Below are 23,369 nucleotides of genomic sequence, written 5' to 3' on the forward strand. Positions count from 1 at the left end.
AAATGATCTCTGTGACCTCATCTCAAGTTATTGTGTTCTCTTTGCTGACAATGTCAAACTATTTAATACCACTAACAATACTTCTACCCTTCAAGAAGACCTTGACTTAGTTTCCGATTGGTCTAAAACTTGGCAACACCAAATCTCTACCAGCAAATGCTCAGTCTTACATATTGTAAAAAAGAATCCTATCAACAAGTACAAACTTGATGGTCATTACCTTACTGACGACCCTCACCCTGTCAAAGATTTTGGAGTTCTCATATCAAATGACCTAAATGCCAAAGCCCACTGCAACTACATAGCAAAAAAGGCTCTAAAAGTAGTAAACCTAATTTTACACAGCTTCTTTTCCAAAAACTCTACACTACTAACTAGAGCATACAAAACATTTGCCAGACCTATTCTTGAATACAGCTCATCAGTCTGGAACCCACACCACATCTCTGACATAAATACAATAGAACGCGTCCAGAAATATTTTACTAGAAGAGTTCTTCACTCCTCCGAAAATAACAAAATACCTTATACCACCAAGCTTGAAATCCTGGGATTAGAAAACTTACAACTCCATCGATTTCGACATGACCTGTGTTTAACACACAAAATCATCTATTGCAATATCCTTCCTGTAAATGACTACTTCAGCTTCAATCGCAATATTACAAGAGCAAAAAATAGATTCAAGCTTAATGTCAACCGCTTCAAACTTGATTGCAGAAAATATGACTTCTGCAACAGAGTTGTTAATGCTTGGAACTCATTACCTGACTCCATAGTCTCTACTCAAAATCCCAAAATCTTCAACCAAAAACTGTCTACTATTGACCTCACCCCATTCCTAAGAGGACTATAAGGGGCATGCATAAGAGCACAAAAGTGCCTACCGTTCCTGTCCTATTGTTCCCTTTATTATATCAAATTAATATAGCTAATGCATATTTTTACTTATATATATATATATATATATATATATATATTCATGATATGTTTTTACTTATGACAATGTTTATGTATACTGTTACGACAAAATTAAATTTAAAAAATGTTCAGTTTATGATATGGAGATATCTTAGGGCATGGAGAATCTTCATCTGTAAGTAGGTATTTTCAACTAGACACAATTGGGTATACTTAAAAGATTTAAAATTACCATTTTCTGTATCTGCCATTGATACAGAAGTTTAAAACTTTGTGTAGAAAATTTTTCACTTACCAAGTTAGTCAAAAAGGATAATAACTACAGTTAATCCATTCTGTTCTGGTTGAGGCTGCTAGAAGAGCAAAAACCAGAACTTTGTATCTTCCTTGACATCCGAAGCAATAAAAGAGAAAGTTAAAAAAAAAAGTCTGTTCTCCTTAACAGATACAAGCCATGTAAACTTGATTTAGACAGCTTCTTTGGTGAACAGCACATAAAGATTATTGAGGGCAACCTTTTTACTTTTTCTCTGGTATGTTGGTTTGAGTATTAGTTGACCATTTTTACTAGACTAGACTTGAATTGAATTGAATTGAATTCTTTATTGGCCAAGTGTAATTGGACACACAAGGAATTTGTCTCGGTGCATATGCTCTCATTGTACATAAAAGAAAACATACCTTCATCAAGGTACAACACTTTATGATAGTCATAGGGTACAAATTTAACACTTAATGATACAACACTTAATGATAGTCACAGGATACAAATAAGCAATCAAGAAACAATATCAATATAAATCGTAAGGATACAAGCAACAAAGTTACAGTCATAAATGGAAGGAGATGGGTGATGGGAATGACGAGAAGATTAATAATAATGCAGCCTTAGTAAATAGTTTGACAGTGCTGAGGGAATTATTTGTTTAGCAGAGTGATGGATTCAGGAAAAAAACTGTTCTTGTGTCTATGAAATGTTTGCAAAACTTAAGCCTGTGTAGCTGAACGTGATTCTTGACACTCATGTTAAAATTTAAATTTAATTTAAATAACTACTTCATTCTTATATCCTTGAGAAAGACAGTTAACCTATATGAAAATATGAGTCGAGATTTTATTTTATATTAAAGCGGTTTTATCTTTTTCTGTATATAGAATGAATTTATTTTTTAAAGGATTGCTCAGAATTTCAACGCTATTTTTTTATTATTTCCTATTATTTTGCATCAGTACTTTTCTTGCAGCATCATGATTTCAAAATAAATGTTACATTCCTGCCAGCTTTATTTTTGGGGAAAGCTCAAGACAATGATTGCTTAATAGGAAACAGTTTTTAATGGGGAATCAAGCACCTTCACATGAACATTTTATGCATCTTAAGATACTACCCTAAGTAGAGTCAGAGTCAGCATTTCTGTGTGTTTATGTACATACAAAAATAATTTGTTCTATTTTTTGTTAGGACTATATCCCAGTTGATCAAGAGGAGTTAAGAGATTATGTGAAAGCAAGACTGAAAGTTTTCTATGAAGAAGAACTAGACGTGCCACTTGTTTTATTCAATGAAGTGTTAGATCATGTGCTACGAATTGATAGGTATGTATATTACTAAGAAAAATGTATATTAGTAAACTAATCTAATTTTCATTTTAAGAAGGAATATTGTTTAATGTTTTCTTGGATAACTGAATACTAGAGAAGTATCTCCAATAATGTTATCTTTTGTAATGGGAAAAAGTTTATAAAATACCATATTGCGTGTATGTTCATGTGTAGGAAAATTCCAATGAATGTAATGAATAAATAATTTCAACAAAGGGAAATGAGTTATACTGGTAGCCTGCATTATAGTCACTAAATGAAGTATATTTTCAGGATCTTCCGTCAACCTCAGGGGCACTTACTTCTCATTGGTGTCAGTGGAGCAGGAAAAACAACTCTGTCTCGATTTGTGGCATGGATGAATGGTCTAAGTGTCTACCAAATTAAGGTTGTTACAACCACTCTTTCAAATAGTAAAACTAAAAACATTTTATGTTACTTTCCTTTTATGGACTACATAAAAACAAAAACTGACCCACAATTGTGATTCACAGGTACATAGAAAGTACACTGGTGAAGATTTTGATGAAGATCTAAGAACGGTATTGAGGCGATCTGGCTGCAAGAATGAGAAAATTGCATTCATAATGGATGAATCAAATGTACTTGATTCTGGATTTCTGGAGAGAATGAACACTCTTCTGGCCAATGGAGAGGTAACTTAATGAAAAGCTTAGGGAAAAGCTGGATCTAGATTTCTGTATTTTAAAAATGGAAAAAGCCATGGTCCCATCAGTTACTGTGATCGGTTGAAAGTTAATCTCTGAGCTGAAGACCAGCCAGTCTGCAGTAAAACAGTTGTCTAACTGTATTTGTATTGCCAGAAACTTGGAATTCAGCCCTTCTCTAACAGTTTCCAGAATCAAGTAGCTTTCTAATGTGCATTTTCTCAATATAGGTTCCTGGACTGTTTGAAGGAGACGAATATGCCACACTTATGACTCAGTGTAAGGAAGGAGCTCAAAAAGAAGGCTTAATGTTGGATTCACATGAAGAACTTTATAAGTGGTTCACTAGTCAAGTGATCCGAAATCTCCATGTAGTCTTTACCATGAATCCATCTTCAGAAGGGTTGAAAGATAGAGCAGCTACATCTCCAGCTCTCTTCAATAGGTACTGCACCATTAATATACTATGAATGAGTAATTTTCATGCATTCGTTTCAAAAGGTGGTAATATTGTCTTATCCTGTTTTAGGTGTGTTTTGAACTGGTTTGGAGACTGGTCCACTGAAGCACTTTATCAAGTTGGTAAAGAATTCACTAGCAAAATGGATCTTGAGAAACCAAATTACATTGTGCCTGATTACATGCCAGTTGTCTATGACAAACTGCCACAGCCGCCATCACACAGAGAAGCTATTGTAAACAGCTGTGTGTTTGTCCATCAGACACTTCACCAGGTAGGTTCAGCTTTTCATTTTGATACATCTTTCTGTGCTCTGTCGGACAATAGGGTGCAATCCTATTAGAAGACATTGCATTTATGTTTTGTGGAGGAAATTTTAAAACCTACTGATTTTTATTTAATGGCAGGCTAATGCTCGACTAGCAAAACGAGGTGGCAGAACAATGGCCATCACTCCTCGTCATTATTTGGACTTCATCAACCATTATGCAAATTTATTCAATGAAAAGAGAAGTGAACTGGAAGAGCAACAGATGCATTTGAATGTCGGACTCAGGAAAATCAAGGAAACTGTGGACCAGGTAGAAACCTAAACAAAGGACAATTGGGGGGGGGGAGAGAAATTATTCTTGACAATTCCTAGAACTTATTACATCACTTTTCATTAATGCACCTTGACATTGTTGAGAATCTCTTAACTATTCCAGGTGGAAGAACTGCGCCGTGACTTAAGAATAAAAAGCCAGGAGCTTGAAGTGAAGAATGCAGCGGCTAATGATAAATTAAAAAAGATGGTAAAAGATCAACAAGAAGCAGAAAAGAAAAAGGTGAGAACCGTGATTGGTTTAATAATATGAAAATAACTACTGCGTGCATGGTTGAGATTTTAATAACACTTTGTGTAACTTTCCCTAGGTTATGAGCCAGGAAATTCAAGAACAGTTACATAAACAGCAAGAAGGCATTGCGGATAAGCAGATGAGTGTGAAAGAAGATCTGGATAAAGTAGAGCCTGCAGTTATTGAGGCCCAGAACGGTAGGCAGATAAAATGAAATTGGGTGGGGGGAGTAATTCTATATATATATATCAGCTTGGGTCTGCAGCATGCTCTGCTATCTGCTATTCAACGAACTCTTTCCATAATTGCTTGGTTTTGGTATATCAACTTTCACAGAAATTTAATAGGAGCAAAGAAAACAATATTACACTCTAAGCTTAAATCTTTGGGATAATAATTGGAACAAACAGTAATCATGTTCTCCTCTGACTGCACACAAAGCAATAATTGCACAGCTTTTCAGAATACCTGCTCATATTGCCACTTAAGCTGTTGTAGCTATTGATGGATTTATTATGAGTTAAAAATACGAAACATTAGAATGTAACATGACTTTTTTTTTTAGATAGAGTGAAAGTTACTAGACCGTTAGATGGTTTGTGGTAGCTGATGGTATATCTGAAAAGTGGGGAAAGTGGGTTTTTTTCCCTATGCTTTAGGGGCACTACTAGAGCTAGCAGAAAATCTTACTGATTTTACCCATAAATTGTTTAAATTAAAATTAATTTGTGTGTGTGTCTGTGTAAAATTAAATTAAATTCAAATCATCTCTGAATTTGCTTTTTGCTGTTTTAAATCATTTTCTTTCACGCCTGGCTGATTGGGTTTGTTTCTGCTTAGCTGTTAAATCAATAAAGAAGCAACATCTGGTGGAGGTCCGTTCTATGGCAAACCCACCTGCAGCAGTGAAGCTGGCACTAGAATCGATCTGCCTGCTTTTGGGTGAAAGTACAACTGATTGGAAACAGATACGTTCCATCATAATGAGGGAAAACTTCATCCCAACCATTGTAAACTTTTCTGCTGAGGAAATCAGGTGAATAATTTGGAAACGTATTTTAGCTGCTTCTGGGATCAGAATGAAATTGTTCACAGAGACTTCTGAAAGATGACTATATTACAAATACAAAATATGAGGAACTGATTTTTGCTTTGTATATGTAAATAAACCTTTTTGGGGAGAAAGAGTCATTTCTTTATCACTTCTCTTTCTTACTCTCCATCTCTAATTTGTATCTGGTTGAGAAAAGCTGCTTGAGGCCTGTGAGATCCATTAAAATGAAGACTTGTTTAGCGCAGCCCATCTATTATTACAACAGTGACAAAATTGCAGTCTTTGAACTAAATTTCATTCTCCATTCCCATCAGCAGCCTGAAGTGTATGTTGCATGCTCAGTGCTTTTTTCCATCCCTTAAATAGCGGTGAGCTCTATAAAGAAACAGCATCTTATTGAAGTAAGAACCATGGCCAATCCACCTCCTGCAGTAAAACTGGCTTTAGAATCAATCTGTCTCTTGTTGGGTGAGGAGACAAGTGACTGGAAAAAGATCAGGCCAGTTATTCTCAGAGATAATTTCATCAGCAGCATTGTCAACTTTAATATTGAAGATATAAGGTATTTGTAGTTTTAGCTCTACTTAATGTGGTGATGGTGATAGTCACACAATTGGAACTTGTATATTGAATGACTATTTGCCTGTATGGTTCTTCAAACTCTTTTGCTCTTCTAGTGATGCCATCCGAGAGAAAATGAAGAAGAACTATTTATCAAATCCAAGCTACAATTATGAAATTGTGAACAGAGCTTCTCTGGCTTGTGGACCTATGGTAAAATGGGCTATTGCACAGGTAAATAATCTGCTCGGAAGGATCATATTTTCAAAATAAAGAGATATAAGCTGGGGCTGCAGAGACATTTTGGGTTCCTGCAAATTGCTAAAACAGTAAGAGGAAAGCAAAAAAGCAGGGTTTTTTTATCCAGAACTGGAAAAAGCAGTTTTGGATAAAAAAAAAGAAAGAAACAAATGAAAGTGCTAAATAGGATAGGACCAAAAGAAAGAAAAATGCTACAGTAAAAAAAATGGAAAACAGTACCAAGCAGATTTTGTCAAGTATTTATAGGACAGAAAGGGAAGTACAGGATTTTTCAGAATATAAGACGTGCCTTAGTTTTTGGGGAGGAAAATAAGAAAAAAACTGATTGGCAGGTAGATTGACTTCCCGGAATACCCCCAATCAGCTGTTCCCAGAGGTGAATTTTAGCAACAGGTTCCTTGGTTGTGAGCTCTGTGCCTTGCTTTTTTTTTTTTTTTTTTTTTTTTTGCCTTTTTTTTCTGCCTCTGAAACTTCTGAAACTCTTTCAGAAAAAACTTTTTTCTGCCTCTGAAAGCCTTTGAAACAGCTTCAGAAAAAAAGTCTCTGAAGCTGTGTTTGGGGCTTTTTTTCTGAAGCTTCGTTTTTGATGCTTTTTTCAGCCTCTGAAACCTCCATTTGAGAAGCTGGGCGGGGCTACATTCGGAGTATAAGACACACCCAGATTTTCACCCTCTTTTGGGGGGAAAAGGTGCTTCTTATAGTCCAAAAAATACGGTACTTCTTTCAGTACCATTCAGAACTGGTAAACTAACTCTCTCCTGTTCTATTCTGTTCTATTCTATTCTATTCTATTTCAGTTTTTTATAGTCTGATTTAGTGCTGAAGTACATCTATCTTTCTTAAGCATTCCTACCGTCAAAATCAAAGGGTGAAGTTGCAGACTTAGATTTGGGGAGGAATTTTCTCCTCCAATTTGTCCTCCCCACTGAAATCCATAGCTCCGCAAACATCTTCAAAATCTGAGGATACCCCATGCTGGAGTTGGTGTGTTTCTATGGGAGAGGAAGAATTCCTCCCTTTCTGTTTTCACAAACAAAAAGTATTTCTTCAGTAAAATAAATCCACTGGATTTCATCTTAGCAACTTTCTCACATCAGACTATTGACATGAGGGTTTATGGAGGACTGCAAAATCCCGAATTGTGTGAAATTGAGTGTCTTTTTTTTCTAGTTGAACTATGCTGACATGCTGAAGCGAGTAGAGCCCCTGAGGAATGAGCTGCAGAAACTTGAAGACGATGCCAAAGACAACCAGCAGAAGGCCAATGAAGTTGAGCAGATGATTAGAGACCTGGAGACCAGCATTGCTCGTTACAAGGAGGAGTATGCTGTACTGATTTCTGAAGCTCAGGCTATTAAGGCAGATCTAGCTGCTGTGGAAGCAAAGGTGAGACTGTCACTTTTTGTTAAACGTTTGTTAAGTTTCGTTGAGTTCTGATTAGACCAAAGTCAAGAGTTTTACTTTTCTTGTGAGCACTGAATTCCATTTTAAATTGCCACCATCAATCTTAGACGCATGTTTTGACTTCTATGCTGTTATGTGCAGTGTAGGTAGTCCTCACTTAACATTCATTCAGCAACCATTCAGTGTTAATGACAATGCTGAACAAAAGGACTTCAAAGGCAAAGTTTTGGCCCCCATGATCATGTTAACAAAATTTGGGCACTTGGCAACCAGCTCACACTTAAAATAAGTTTGCAGTGCCCCACAAATGTGATCGCTATTTATTTGATCTTCCCTGCCAGCTTCCCACAAGCAAATTCAATGGGAAAGCTGACAGGTCACAAATCAGTTGGGTAAGTCTCCCCACACCCCTGACTTTTCGTCCCTCACACACATTATGTCCTCCTTCCCCTCCTTTGCTTGCATACACCACACCTGACCTCTTACACTCACTCCTCTGCACAGCACTGCCCTTCCCCCAATTTGTGTGGTCTGCACCAAGCTTCCCAGGCCCTCCCCTCCTACCTTTGCACTCCCACATTCTTAACTGGGACGTAACAGCCTACACATCTCAGTTACTGATCGGAGGCCTCCTTGAAAAATAGAAAACTAATGGGGAAGTGTAATATTGATGCTAATCACAATTTATGATATGTTGCAGAATTTTTTTCAACTATGATTAAAATTTCTTACAGTTTTCCTGGAGCTCTATACTTTGCTCTTGTTTCTCTCTCACCTCCCATTTCCCACTGATACTGTGTTAGAGCCAGGTTTTTAATAATAGTGTTTTCCCTGAAATGATATCAAAATTTTTAAGTTTGGTTTTTGTTTGAATATATTCAATGCTTCACTTCCAGGTAAATCGTAGCACAGCTCTTTTGAAGAGCTTGTCCGCTGAACGTGATAGATGGGAGAAAACAAGTGAAACCTTCAAGAATCAGATGTCCACAATTGCAGGAGACTGTTTGCTCTCAGGAGCATTTATTGCTTATGCTGGTTATTTTGACCAGCAGATGCGACAAAACCTATTCACAACATGGTCCCATCACTTGCAACAGGCAAATATTCAGGTAAAAAAAAAATCCACGGATCATAAAATCATTCACCACCATTTATTACGAACAATTGAGTCACTTATTGTGCTGCATTATATGCAACAGTTTGGAGCGTGGAACGCCAGTTCAGTATCTTGTTCCTTGATAAATAGTAGCCTTAGTATTAACAGCTGAACAGCCTGGATCGCTTGAAATATGTTTCTCCAATACTCGCCCTTTTTGATTAAAGATATGCATACTTGGACCCAAATTGCAATCAATGGATAAAGCTGAAGGGTTAACAATATTTTATGAGGGTAAAACAAATCACAGGGTAGCATAGTTCAGTAGTAGTAGAAAAGGAGCAAATACATTTATTAACCCACAGATGTTTGTCAATTCTTGGCTTCTCTTGAGTAAATCCTAATGCTTATTTTACAGTTCCGTACAGATATTGCTAGAACAGAATACTTGTCGAATGCAGATGAACGTCTTCGCTGGCAAGCAAGTTCTCTCCCTGCAGATGACTTGTGCACAGAAAATGCAATTATGCTTAAGAGATTTAATAGGTACTTTACTCTTCATCAGGCAAATTTTCATCCAAAAAACTGTACAGAAAAATAGTATTTTTTAACACTTGTGTTAAAACAAGCTCTTTCTAGGGGAAAGAACATTAGTTTTGCTATACTGCTAGGACATAATGTTGTATAAATATTCTGATACTGTGGCATTTCCAAGAATCTTCTGATGTAGTATGGAGAGAATGGCTTATAATTGTAAGCATCTTTTCCCCTAAGAATAGCACTTGGGAATAATACATTTATATATCTTATTTCATATATCATGAAAGAAAGTCATTCTCAGATACAGTAAATATGTTCCAAAAACATAGTTTGCATATCACTGTTTTAATAAACCAGTGACACTGGTTTTACTAAAGAAAAATATGCCATCTAAGTATCTCTTAAATAAGATGAAAATTTTTAAATTCTCATCCAGAAAGTTACTAGCAATTCTCAGCTAACCCTTCCCATATGATTAATGGTTTCAAAAAAGTTCAAGATATCAGTTCAAGCACTGTTTAAGAAGAATTACAAAATGTCTAGCTACTTGAAGTTTTATAAGAAGATGGACAAAATTATAATAAGTAGTCATTAGGTACAGTGGTGGGTTGCTACCGGTTCGCCCCGGATCAGGCAAACCGTTAATGGCGACAGCTGGGGGCTGCATTCACCCGCCCAGGTGTTTATGCATACGCAAGCTCCCACGATCGAATCAGTAGTGGCCGAAATTGAAATCCACTACTGATTAAGTATGTGAAGATTGTGTCCTAACATATTAGACATTAGCATAGTTTAAAATGGAATTTTCAAATATATATCTTATATGCTTTGAATAAATATTCACTATTTCTGCTGAAAAACTACCGAGTGGCAGTTAGATGGTGTTCAATTGTAGTATGTCTGTTAGAAGGGCAAGATCCAATAGAATAACAGATTAAATAGGAATTTGGAAGCTCAAAGAAATAAAACAAAAAGGCAACAGACACTATTTTGGGGGTAAATAATGGATGAAGCTTTTATAGTTTCCAGCATACATCATGAATTTAGTACCATAGCAATGGCATTGAAAAAATATCTAATATATCTGTGTTAAACTACCTTTTAAAAAATTACTCCAGTGACTATATGGAATAAAATATTCTTCTGTTAGCTTTCTTAAAAACTTAATTACATTTTAGGTATCCCTTAATTATTGATCCTTCGGGCCAAGCTACAGAATTCATCATGAATGAATATAAGGACCGTAAAATAACTCGTACTAGCTTCTTGGATGATGCATTCAGAAAGAATTTGGAAAGTGCCCTGCGATTTGGTAATCCTCTGCTTGTCCAGGTTTGTTGCTGTTGCATGTTTTACCTTCAAAAACTAAGTAGAGTAATTTTTACTTTTATGAAAACTAACAGCACTTATCTGTAATTCAAATGCAGAAACAAATGCAAGTACAATTGGTAATATGGAACCTATGTAATATTGAAAAGAACAAGATCTAGAGTTATCTGAATCTACCTCATGAAATCACTGAATTAAAAAGCACTTAGCAACCAGGACTAATAAAAGACATTGACAAGAATATCCCCTTTTGTCCTCGGCCATATTACTTCTGAAGTTATTTAAAATTGATATCTTAAAGTTAGTGCTGTTTCTTGTAATTGGTAAGCAAAATTCAGGTTGTAGAATAAATGTATTTTACAGTAGTTTCCATCAGTGAACAGTTATTGAAATTATCACATTGAAAAATGTAAACAGTTCTGAACAAAAATTTTGGGGTCGTCAAACCATAAAATGTTGGTTGCAGTGTTGCAATCAGAATCCCTCCCCTTATATTCACACATGCTACAAACAACAAGCTCACTACAAAAAAGGCATGGCTTGGATCATGATGTCACAACCTTCATCATGCCTGTTTTCCTTTCCATGTTTTGAAGACAGTATATTTATATCTACATTTTTAAAAGATTCAGCTTACTCAACTGCTAGATTTCTCTTTAAAAAGATGAGCCTGAATTTAAGATATGTACCTATCTAAATGGAAGACAAGATAAGAAAAACAGTCTTAACTTATTGTCAGAAAATCTGAGTAAAATGTTTTTGGGGGAAATTTTTTTTGAAGTAAATAGAGTGTCTGAAGAAAATCTAGGTAATCCTTGACTTATTACCACATTTGGGCCTGGAATTTTGGTCACTAAGCAGTGCAGTCATTAAGCAAGTCATAGCTTTTTTTCAGAAATTGGTTTAAGATTTCTACTTGATTCCATGTATGCCTGCTTTGTCATCTTGTCTAGGATGTGGAAAGCTATGACCCTGTTCTGAATCCTGTGCTGAACCGTGAAGTCCGTAGAACTGGTGGTCGAGTTCTTATCACTTTGGGAGATCAAGATATTGATTTATCACCATCATTTGTAATATTCCTCTCTACCAGAGACCCAACAGTAAGCAATAAACTTGTTTTACAAGGCCAGTGGTTGATGGCAGTGGATAGGAGAGGCTATTTAAAGGTTACATTGAACATTTTGTGTTTTATAGGTTGAGTTTCCACCAGATCTCTGTTCTCGTGTGACATTTGTCAACTTCACAGTAACTCGTAGCAGTTTACAGAGTCAGTGCCTGAATGAGGTACTGAAAGCTGAAAGACCTGATGTAGATGAGAAACGTTCTGATCTCCTGAAACTTCAAGGTATAGTCACTGAAAAACCGAATCCCCAACCTTTCTCAGCACCTAAAGAGCAGCAGAAAGAAAGGAATAGAATTTTGTTTATTCTATAGCAGGATCAATTTCATTAGCAAATAATTGATAATTATAATTCTGCAAAATTGAGATTCAGTTCTATTTTTTTTTTTAATTTACATTTATATCCCGCCCTTCTCCGAAGACTCAGGGCGGCTTACAGGCAATAGTCTCATTCTATTTGTATATTTACAAAGTCAACTTATTGCCCCTCCAACAATCTGGGTCCTCATTTTACCTACCTTATAAAGGATGGAAGGCTGAGTCAACCTTGGGCCGGGCTTGAATATGGCTACCAGAAAAAACTCAAAAAGTCTGATTCTTGGTTTTTTTTTTTATTAATTAAGAAGAGTATGGGAGCAGATCTCATTCCCTTGTTAGGTCTTTTTTTTAAAAAAGCAATAATTTTCCTAGACAAACTAATTTCCATAACTAAAAAAAACCCCACTTCATTATTAACATTTATTTGTACATATACCTTATGCCTCTAAAAAAAAATTTGCTTAGCAGGATGCTGTAAAATTACTTTGTGTTGTTTAAAATTATTCTTGTAAAATCAACTCAGAGTTCAGATTAAATATAATCCAAAGTATATATGTATGTACGTATTTTATATGCTTTTCTCACTATCCAAAATGACTCTGGGCTGCACATAAACTTAATAAATATAGGAATTTTACATTAATTCTCAGCTCAGACTCATAAATTATTCTCCTCTCTATTAAAAAGTAAAACCCACTAGTACTGTTTTGCTGTTTCTTTGTGTCCTCTCTATTAAAAGGTAAGCAGTTCAGAATGTGATTCAAGTTTTGTTTAAGGGTCTCTGTTATTCTTAAAGGTGAATTCCAGCTGCGTTTGCGGCAGCTAGAAAAATCTCTTCTCCAAGCCCTCAATGAAGTAAAAGGACGAATCTTGGATGATGATACCATCATAACCACTTTGGAGAACTTAAAGAGAGAGGCAGCTGAAGTTACTAGAAAAGTGGAAGAAACAGATATTGTCATGCAAGAGGTAGAAACAGTGTCTCAGCAATACCTCCCACTTTCTACTGCATGCAGCAGTATTTACTTCACAATGGAGTCATTGAAGCAGGTACAAGAGGCTTTGATTTAGATTTCCCTTTCTCAGATTTCTTTTTTTAAAAAAATATTGCAAGACGCCATTTCCATTCAAGTTAACATGTTGCTTTTAACACTCTTATTCCATTTGAATTCTACCTTAGATACACTTCCTATATCAGTATTCTCTTCAGTTTTTCCTGGATATCTATCATAATGTCCTGTATGAGAACCCAAATTTGAAGGGAATTACAGACCATACCCAACGTCTTTCTATTATCACAAAAGATCTGTTCCAGGTTAAGTAAAAGCATTTTGTACTTCAAAACACTTCAGACATTTTTTTTTTCCTGTTCACAAACTTTCTACAAAGCTGATCTTCCTAATTTTGTATTTCTAGGTGGCATTCAATAGAGTTGCTCGTGGCATGCTGCACCAGGATCACATAACCTTTGCAATGCTGTTGGCTAGAATAAAATTGAAAGGCACTATAGGGTAAGCAAATTCATTTATTAAGCAAGTCAGTATTGAAGAGTGAAGTCTTTCCAAAATTTTAAGAATTATAGGAATTTGATAAAAACTAAAAGCACTCCAAAAGTCAGAGTAAAGTTGTATCCAGCAGTAGCATTTATAGATTTAAAGTTAATTTGTGCAACCTAAGATGGCAGAGGGACGCAGGCAGTGGTGGTATTCAGCCGGTTCTATCCGGATTGTGCGAACTGGTAGCAGTGGCTGCGAGAGGCTCTGCCCACCTGCCCGGATGTCATCACATTCTGTTTTTGACGATCTGCGCAGGTGCAGGCGGCTCTGCACACGCTCACATTTGTGAACCGGTAGCAAAGGTAAATGAATACCACCCCTGGACGCAGGAAATTCAATATTTCTGTTCAAGTCAATAAAAATAATGTCAGAAAGGCCAATTTGGATATGCTGTTAAAAAAAACCTGAATGAAAAGCATGGTTTAACCTTTTCCGAAATATCTTGCAAAAGATGATTTGTCAATTTTAAATTGCTATTCATACAAGCAGAACTAATGATTTTCCCATGTTTCTTGTACACATCAGTAATCCAAAGTATTATACTTAGAGAGTAATTAGGTTTCTTTATCTTTGAGAGAATTGTTCTCAGTGTGATTTTCTTCTGTTTCAATTGAAGGGAGCCTACATATGATGCAGAATTCCAGCATTTCCTAAGAGGGAAAGAAATCGTACTCAGCAATACAATCCTCCCCAAAATTAGTGGCCTAACGTTAGAACAGGTGGAAGCTATGATGAGACTAAGCTGTCTTTCTTCATTTAAGGACCTTGTTTCCAAAATCAAATCTGATGAAGTAAGACTACTTTTTAATATGTCTAAACTATTGAATTTTAAAGTGAATTATTAATGCAAATAAGAATATTCATTCTCTTTAGGTCAGTGTGTGTGTGTGTGTGTATTTGCAGCTTAAATCCAACTTCATTTCATACACATTGTTACCAATATGTAGGTTGGATAGCTTATGCTGACTGAGGTGTATATTAATCAGGAAAGTATCACCATGTATAAAAACATGTTCTTCTCACACAGGAACATGTTCCTTAGGGAAATAAGATATCCTTGATCTGTCTTCATGTGAAGAAACTCATTGGTCTTAGATCTATTTCAAGATTCTTATGTATTGCTCAGAAATAATAATTTTTAATTGAATCTGACCTACAGCAATTCTGCATTTGGCTGGATAGCAGTTCCCCAGAGCAGACTGTACCCCATCTTTGGACAGAAGACAAAACTGCAAGTAAGTTCATGAATTTCTTCCATCTCAATTTTGCTTTGTTAGATGTTTGTGGAACACTCACCAGAAGAAATTGTATGAAGAAGACAAATATATAATGTTTGGAAAAAGATAATATCAAATTAATTTGTAAAAAAAATAATTTGTGAAATTGTTGATTTTGAATCTGAAAAATAGTTCTTTAAAATAGTATATTAGTATTATATCAACAAGTAATGTCTGATTTTGAAGGTGGCATAAAGGGTCCCTTGGCAATGGTAAATATATAATTCAGGACCATTCAGACTTACTAATAGCCTACAATAAAGCTGTTGTCAATAAAAAAACAGGTGCATTGTCTTTATAACGTCAGTGCGCTTAAGAGTGAATTCTGATAAAAAATGGAGTTAACATGGATTGTTAGCCCATGGATTTTCGAATTGGTGGATTTGTGACTCTGACTGGAACAGTATTTTTCTTAGAGGAATACCGTAGGTGTGCAGAGTTGGTGTTCTGATTCATCTGTCACTCAAGGGCTGGTGGGCTTAGAAAACATTTAGCCAAACGCCAGCTGGCTCACAGGGTGATCTCCTTCTGTGAGGGCATCAATTTGTATTACCTGCTGGTTAGAACTGGTACAGAGCTTGTGCTAGTGCTTGGAACATCATTCTTAAAGAATATCATTCCTAAAGAAATGGCTCTAGCCTTGAGTAATAGATAATAGATAACATCGAGGATAGCTCACCATCCAGATCTGCATGTGGGATTGTTGCATACTTTCACTGGCACAGGGTTCTTTCTCCTTTTCCTTTTTTCCCCACTGGAATTCACAAAAGTGTAATCTAAATTGCCCAAGGTCATTTGTAAAGGATCATTTGGTCTTATGGCTATAGAACACACACATACACACACACACTGTTGTTTAGAATATGAAGAATGAACAAATACAATTGCTAGAAAGGGTCCTGCGTTTGATAGCTTTATACACAATTATCATAAAGAAGCTCTTAGAATTTTTTTTTTTTAGTCTTCATGTGAAATACTATAGAACCTACGTGTAATGTATCATACTAGAGCAGTGCTAGACAATATTTGCAGGATCGCAGGCTTTCATGTAGTTTCGTGGTTTTCTAGACAGCTGGAGAAGAGCTCCTAGTGACATCAGAAATAGCAGACCTGTTTCTGGACCTGAGTTTTTTACGGAATGTCATCTCTCCCTAAACAGTCTGAAATCAAATTCCATAATTTCATGTGTGGAAGGGAGTAAAGATGGAAGCAGTTTTATTTCTCCACCTCCTTATTTTCTTGGGGAGAAAAAAACAACCATATTGGCTGTGTTGCCATCATCTTAGTCTTGAATTGCATGGATCAATCCAAATACTACATGAATGTTTTATTTTTCTTTTTTCTATATTTCAGCACCCATTGGACAAGCCATTCACCGCTTGCTTTTGATCCAAGCTTTCCGCCCTGATCGTTTATTGGCAATGGCACATCACTTCGTTTCCACAAATCTTGGAGAAAATTTTATGTCCATTATGGAGCAGCCTTTGGACCTGGCACATATTGTAGATACTGAGGCAAGTAAACATTTTAATTACACACACAAACACACCCGCTTGGTCCCCAGAATCACAGAATGATGCAGATGGTGCTTTAAAGTCTGCTACTAAAGTAAACGTTGCATTGAATGCTGATTTTTTTTAAATTTATTAAATGGCAGAGGATCTAACTCATTCTATCATTCTGTTTTAGCTTTCTGAAATTGAAACTGTGGCCCTTTTCTGGCACATATGACATTTCAGAGTTGAGATTTTCTCAGTACTAGAAAAACTGCAAATCTCTTAGCAAACCTTGAAACAGAGAGAACTGCCTCTTCCTGTGAAGTAAACATACCTGATTTTTCCCTTTTCTTTCCCATTCCTGGATTTTAGGTGAAGCCTAACACACCTGTCTTGATGTGCTCTGTACCTGGCTATGATGCTAGTGGACATGTTGAAGACCTTGCTGCAGAGCAAAATACACAGATCACCTCTATTGCTATTGGTAACATTTTCATATATTTTGTCTACCAAATGCTGCAGAAGACTGTCACACGTTTCTAAATATGGTAATGTTGTCCTTTTAGGTTCTGCTGAAGGATTTAACCAAGCTGATAAAGCAATCAATACAGCCGTGAAGTCAGGCAGGTGGGTTCTTCTTAATGCTATGATTAGCAATTTATCAGTTTTGGGTCTGTATGATAGAGACTTCTAAAGCATTAATCTGTTTGGGTTTGTTTGTTTTTAATATGTTTTTCAGGTGGGTCATGTTGAAGAATGTCCACTTGGCACCTGGATGGTTGATGCAACTGGAAAAGAAGCTGCATTCCCTTCAACCTCATGCATGCTTTAGATTGTTCCTTACAATGGAGATAAATCCAAAAGTAAGCAATCAGACTAAAAGCAAAAAATAACCATCACATTTCGTTTCTAAATTCTGCTATTGTAAAAGAGGAAGTTTAGCCTCATCTTGTGAGGTTTCTGTCCTTTTATGCTTAATTCATTTTCTCTTTATTAAAGGAGAGAAATTAGTACTTCTTTGTGTGTGCAAAGTCAAGTGTCTTAATACTGTGTTCACTTCTTTAGATGTTTTTGTTGTCTAATTCATATTAGATCTTGATCTCCCATCTAGTTATGTGATTTTTATTTCTGTTCGTTAATCCATGCTAAGGTGATAAATTAAAAGTTCAGCACAGCAGAATCATTTTAGTTGGTCCAGCATTACAGGTTTGGGGGCAAAGAGCATTTCCCCAAACAAGGGATTATTAAAAGTGCTCCATGGTCATTACACATGAGATTGGCGACTATATAAATCTGATTAATACATTTCTCACTGTACATTTGGATAATGTATTTTGTGCTCAGGTTCCAGTCAACTTGTTACGTGCTGGAAGAATTTTTGTCTTTGAACCACCACCTGGTGTAAAGGCCAATATGCTGAGAACCTTTAGCAGCATCCCTGTGTCGAGAATGTGCAAGGTAAGTTTTTAAAGTTATTACTCAAAATTTCACTAATAAACACAAAAGTGTTAGTGAATGAATCCATGAAGAAGCTTTACTCTGAGTTTTAGTCAGAGTAGCTGTTGCTAATCTTGCAACAGTTTCCATTTGCTTCATAGATACAAATGCCCCAGCCATTTTATATTCTAACCAGTAAAGATCAGACTGTTTTAAGCTTGTAGACATAACAAAAGTAAAGTAAAGACCATTTGTTTATTTAACACATGATTTGACTTTTGTGTCAGTATCCTCTTCTAAAAGCCCTTTCTTCATCTAAATGGGTTTATACATTACATCAAGTACCTTAAAATAAACTACAGCAAGAAAGGAAAAGGACCGATTCTTTCATCTGAAATAAAAGATGCAAAATTCGAAAATATATTCCATCTCAAACAAAGTCTTACTGTGTTCTGTTAAATAGGTTGCTCTTTTTTTTTCCTATTGAACTGAAAATAAAAATTCATTGGTTTTTCTCCCCTCTAGTCACCAAACGAGCGTGCACGTCTCTATTTCCTTCTTGCATGGTTCCACGCTATTATTCAAGAGCGTCTGCGATATGCTCCTCTTGGCTGGTCAAAAAAATACGAATTTGGAGAATCCGATTTAAGATCTGCCTGCGATACCGTAGATACGTGGCTTGATGATACGGCAAAGGTAAGTGATTTCCCATCTTATTCCTTTGTGTGAAATGATTAGAAAAATTCTACTTCTTAAAAAGGACAAATCCAATAATTATAAGTTAGCCAAATGATATGAACAGTTTTGATTATATCTTATCTTTTATTCAAAAAGCAGAAGGAAGTTATATTATTCCTGTATTGGATTTAACATCACCCGTATCCATTGGATTTGATCGAAACTGATAGCCAAGGCCTTTTGTTTATATAATTCATATATAGCCCCTCCCCCCCCCCATTTTGGCAGTAAGGTACCTAAGGATCAAGCAAAATAACAGCAAACTAGTAAAAACAATTAATTACCATAACCAAGCTAAGGCAGCCCAAATGTCATTAACATCCAGATACTCTACAGATTCTGAGAGCATCCCTTATTTCAGGAGACGAAATCTTCTAGTCATGGGTCAGCACTATTTTATTAAACTAGCTCTTGTTAATACCACTGCCCTTGTAGACTTTATAATGTGTTAGCTGTTCCTTTTACCACAAAGATGTCTCCAATCTCAGGGTCGTCAGAACATCTCACCTGACAAGATTCCATGGTCTGCCCTGAAGACGTTGATGGCTCAGTCAATTTATGGTGGCCGCATTGATAACGAATTTGACCAGCGGTTATTGAACACTTTCCTGGAGCGACTCTTCACCACACTAAGCTTTGACAGTGAATTCAAATTGGCTTCCAAAGTTGATGGGCATAAAGCTATTCAGATGCCGGATGGAATCCGGTATGAACATTTTCTTTCTAAAACTAAGCGTGGGTTAAACTTGAGTTATTGCATGTATTCCTTGTAGTTAGGAATATCTTGGTCACAGTGTGGCATTGTTGATTTGACAGACGTGAAGAATTTGTACAGTGGGTGGAATTGCTGCCGGATACACAAACTCCCTCCTGGCTTGGATTACCAAATAATGCTGAGAAAGTTCTTCTCACCACACAAGGTAAACATCTTGCTTCGTGAACGATAACGCTTACGTGTATAAAATAATTTTCTGCATGTTGGAATAATGGAATAAGAAACATCCTGGTATTTTTTTAAACCATCACTTATAATGGTGTACATTTGTAAGCTGCTTCAGTGAGGTATGCATATTGAAAATTTGGACATAAAATGGGTAGTCAAACAGGGAATGAATTCTGAACATCAAAATAATAGCATACAAATCTCATTAGAAAATGCATGGCCAAATACGAACAGTATAAGGTAAAACAGCTGAAGAGTTTTGCAGTTTGCATTTTAAAAAACTGAATTATGCATTAATTAAACTAAGTAGTAATACTTAATGAAGACAGAATAGCTACACATATGTTAAAGATCTCTCTAAACTCGTGACGTCGCGCCTGGATTACTGCAATGCTCTCTACATGGGGCTCCCCTTGAAGGGCATCCGGAGGCTGCAGTTAGTCCAGAATGCGGCTGCGCGGGTGATAGATGGAGCCCCCCGTGGCTCCCGTATAACACCCATCCTGCGCAGGCTGCACTGGCTACCTGTGGCTTTCCGGGTGCGCTTCAAGGTGTTGGTGACCACCTTTAAAGCGCTCCATGGCATTGGGCCGGGTTACTTACGGGACCGCCTACTGCTACCGAATATCTCTCACCGACCCGTGCGCTCTCACAGAGAGGGTCTCCTCAGGGTGCCGTCAGCGCGGCAATGTCGTCTGGCGGCGCCCAGGGGAAGGGCCTTCTCTGTGGGGGCCCCCACCCTCTGGAATGAACTACCCCCCGGTCTTTGTCAGCTTTCGGACCTCCGGACCTTCCGCCGCGGGCTTAAAACACATTTATTTAATTGTGCAGGGCTGAGCTAAATTTTAAATTTTAAATTACTGGTTTTTAAATTGGCTTTTATTTTATATTTTTAATTTTAAATTAATAGGCGTTTAGAATAAGTTTTTTAACTGTTTTTATATTTCTTACATTGTATTTATGTGTTTTAAATGCCTGTACACCGCCCTGAGTCCTTCGGGAGATAGGGCGGTATATAAATTTGATAAATAAATAAATAAAATAAATAAAATTTTGAAGCATTTCACTGTGACAAAGGGGCCACTAGTATTTTGTCTTCTTCTTTTCAGGGATTGATATGATCAGTAAAATGCTGAAAATGCAGATGTTGGAGGATGAAGATGATTTAGCCTATGCAGAGACAGAGAAGAAAGCACGAACGGATTCTACATCAGACGGTCGCCCTTCTTGGATGCGAACACTGCACACTACGGCTTCCAACTGGCTCCATCTCATCCCACAAACCCTCAACCATTTAAAACGAACCGTGGACAACATTAAGGTAAAAGCTCATTATTTATTTTATTGCAACGTTATTCTTTGGAGGATTGGACGAAAATTTCATTTTAAGATTGGAACTTCATAAAACATCCCATTTGGAAGACAAAACTGCTTTTTTCAGCATGAAATGGACTATTTCAAACTTGAGCCTTTCAATAACAAATTTTTTTGCACATTTGTATTGTAAAAGAACCAGAAGCAATATACAGAAACCCAGGGCGATTCTCCATGCAGGGAGGCTTTAACTAATTTGTACATTCCCACCTATTTAAGCAAATTAGAGGAGTTATTTATGTACAGATTCCGTCTTCTATACTACAAGAAAGCAGAGGAGTCAGAGATAATAGTGCTATGTTTTTTTAAAAACGGAACTGTTAAAATTATCCTCCAAAACAGTCTTACATTTAAGAAACAGATACCTCTCATTACACTTGCCGGGCTTCTCTCAGTAATATAGAATCATCTTTTCAAATTATGTTAAAAGAAAAATCTAAACTACACAATAATAAAAAAATTAAACTAAACATTATATTATATTATATTATATTATTATATTATATTATTTATTATATTTATTATATCATATCATATCATATTATATTACATATTTTATTTTTCCTCCTGAAACCAAGGATCCATTATTCAGATTCTTTGAAAGAGAAGTGAAAATGGGAGCAAAACTCCTTCAGGATGTTCGCCAAGATCTTGCAGACGTAGTTCACGTGTGTGAAGGAAAGAAGAAACAGACCAATTATCTTCGAATGCTTATTAATGAATTGGTAAAAGGTAGGTTTTTCCAAATCTTATACATTAAAAATTACAGTCCTGCTGGTTATGAAAGTCTATAAAAGCTTGTTTGTCACATGACCCAAATTCTCGGAGGTTTTTTTAAAGTTATGAAACTAAACAAGATGATTTTTATATATTGGGATGTGATAATTTTTTTAAAAGACAGGGAAAAGGCATGAAAAATATACATACAACTGCAACAAAGGGGACCAAATTGTTCAAAAGTCTTCCTTGCTTCTTTATCAACATTTCATTTTATTACATCTTTACAAATAACATGATGGCAATCCAGTGTATGTTCATCCTTTCCATCTTGCATAGTGATGGCTTTTGGCCATTACCCCAAATTTTGATATCGCCCAAATACAGGGATATATAGTTGAAAATATATGCATTCTCAATCTATGCTAATAATCCAATGACTTTCAGCCAAAAATATGGCAATAATAGAACAAGTCCAAGCAGATAAATGCTTACAGCATAACATTTGTAACCAACCTTCTTCAAAGAAATTAATTCCACACATGAAAACAACTTTTACTTTACAAGAGATCATATTCAGAGGTTATGTATAATATCACATTCCACAAGCTCATTATAAAATAGTTACTGGTTTATATGCCACTGTTAATTATTCTAAGATGTCTAATGATTGTGACACTTTAAAAACAGCAATGGTGTGGAGTCCATTGTTCTGATTTTTAGCAAATGTTTTTTTACAGCAAGATTATCCCATAAGGCAATCTTCTCTTTGGGCAAAATTATTTCTGTAATCCAATATTTCCTGCACCATTAACAATTCTCCCTACAAACAACAATAACAGCACTTAACTGGAGTTTCAGTTGGATCAAACTGTAGATTTAAAGTTATGTTGAAAGAGGAGCTGAATACCAGTTGTAGGGTGGCTGCCTCTGAATTTGAAATTCCGGCCTTTCTGTTTACAAAAAACACACTATATATTTTTTCTTTTAGGTATATTGCCTCATAGCTGGTCTCACTATACAGTGCCTGCTGGCATGACAGTCATACAGTGGGTGTCTGACTTCAGTGAACGAATTAAACAGCTGCAGAATATCTCGCAGGCTGCAGCTTCAGGTGGTGCAAAGGAACTCAAGGTAGATTGGAATTAATTTTCTGTTAAGTGCAGTACTGTTCATCCCAAAGCGCTACAAAGGGGTAGAACATAGCCAAACTGTAGTTTCACTATTGGAACGACTACATTTAGTCCTTGATAGAAAGCTTGAATGAAAGACAGGAAATAAAAATGTTAAGAATCCTTTAAAATATGCTACTGTAAAAGACCATGACAACAGATCTCCCAATTCTGGCTTCAGTTTCTGAAATGCATATATCCTAAAGGCACAGGACAAGCAATCAAACTTAAGCAAAATGCCCTTGAGTTGGGAAGGACAGCCCATCAATTGCATATGCACCCAAAGCCACTTTTATTTTTTTCAATCCTAAAAAAGTTCTGATCACATGGTCAAAACACTTCTCTTTTTACAAATTGCGCTGCTTAAACTTAAAATGTTTATATTTATCAAATGTAGATACCATTCGTCTCACTAAGTAACTCTGGAGTGGTTTATAGCAGGGCTCTCTCCAACCTTAGTAACTTTAAGCTTTGCTGGCTGAAGGA

The 23,369-nt window shown here is 36.2% G+C and overlaps 1 protein-coding gene across 1 annotated transcript in view; it reads left to right on the forward strand.

The window, feature by feature from the left end:
- The window catches only part of DYNC1H1 (dynein cytoplasmic 1 heavy chain 1), a 65,520-nt gene that overhangs the window by 37,674 nt on the left and 4,477 nt on the right, over positions 1-23,369 (forward strand). Inside the window, exons 44-75 of the mRNA XM_058162718.1 lie at positions 2,384-2,517; positions 2,797-2,911; positions 3,018-3,179; positions 3,422-3,636; positions 3,721-3,925; positions 4,059-4,232; positions 4,359-4,478; positions 4,567-4,687; positions 5,331-5,526; positions 6,222-6,339; positions 7,537-7,752; positions 8,667-8,879; positions 9,285-9,412; positions 10,585-10,738; positions 11,689-11,835; positions 11,930-12,080; positions 12,970-13,223; positions 13,354-13,488; positions 13,590-13,684; positions 14,346-14,520; positions 14,889-14,964; positions 16,360-16,520; positions 16,875-16,986; positions 17,069-17,129; positions 17,242-17,365; positions 17,847-17,960; positions 18,465-18,635; positions 19,166-19,383; positions 19,494-19,597; positions 20,730-20,941; positions 21,573-21,726; positions 22,703-22,845. Coding sequence (XP_058018701.1) covers positions 2,384-2,517; positions 2,797-2,911; positions 3,018-3,179; positions 3,422-3,636; positions 3,721-3,925; positions 4,059-4,232; positions 4,359-4,478; positions 4,567-4,687; positions 5,331-5,526; positions 6,222-6,339; positions 7,537-7,752; positions 8,667-8,879; positions 9,285-9,412; positions 10,585-10,738; positions 11,689-11,835; positions 11,930-12,080; positions 12,970-13,223; positions 13,354-13,488; positions 13,590-13,684; positions 14,346-14,520; positions 14,889-14,964; positions 16,360-16,520; positions 16,875-16,986; positions 17,069-17,129; positions 17,242-17,365; positions 17,847-17,960; positions 18,465-18,635; positions 19,166-19,383; positions 19,494-19,597; positions 20,730-20,941; positions 21,573-21,726; positions 22,703-22,845 — 4,878 coding nt within the window. The remainder of the gene's footprint in view (positions 1-2,383; positions 2,518-2,796; positions 2,912-3,017; positions 3,180-3,421; positions 3,637-3,720; positions 3,926-4,058; positions 4,233-4,358; positions 4,479-4,566; positions 4,688-5,330; positions 5,527-6,221; positions 6,340-7,536; positions 7,753-8,666; positions 8,880-9,284; positions 9,413-10,584; positions 10,739-11,688; positions 11,836-11,929; positions 12,081-12,969; positions 13,224-13,353; positions 13,489-13,589; positions 13,685-14,345; positions 14,521-14,888; positions 14,965-16,359; positions 16,521-16,874; positions 16,987-17,068; positions 17,130-17,241; positions 17,366-17,846; positions 17,961-18,464; positions 18,636-19,165; positions 19,384-19,493; positions 19,598-20,729; positions 20,942-21,572; positions 21,727-22,702; positions 22,846-23,369) is intronic.

The sequence above is a fragment of the Ahaetulla prasina genome, chromosome 1 (assembly GCF_028640845.1).
Source record: "Ahaetulla prasina isolate Xishuangbanna chromosome 1, ASM2864084v1, whole genome shotgun sequence".
Lineage (NCBI taxonomy): Eukaryota > Metazoa > Chordata > Lepidosauria > Squamata > Colubridae > Ahaetulla > Ahaetulla prasina.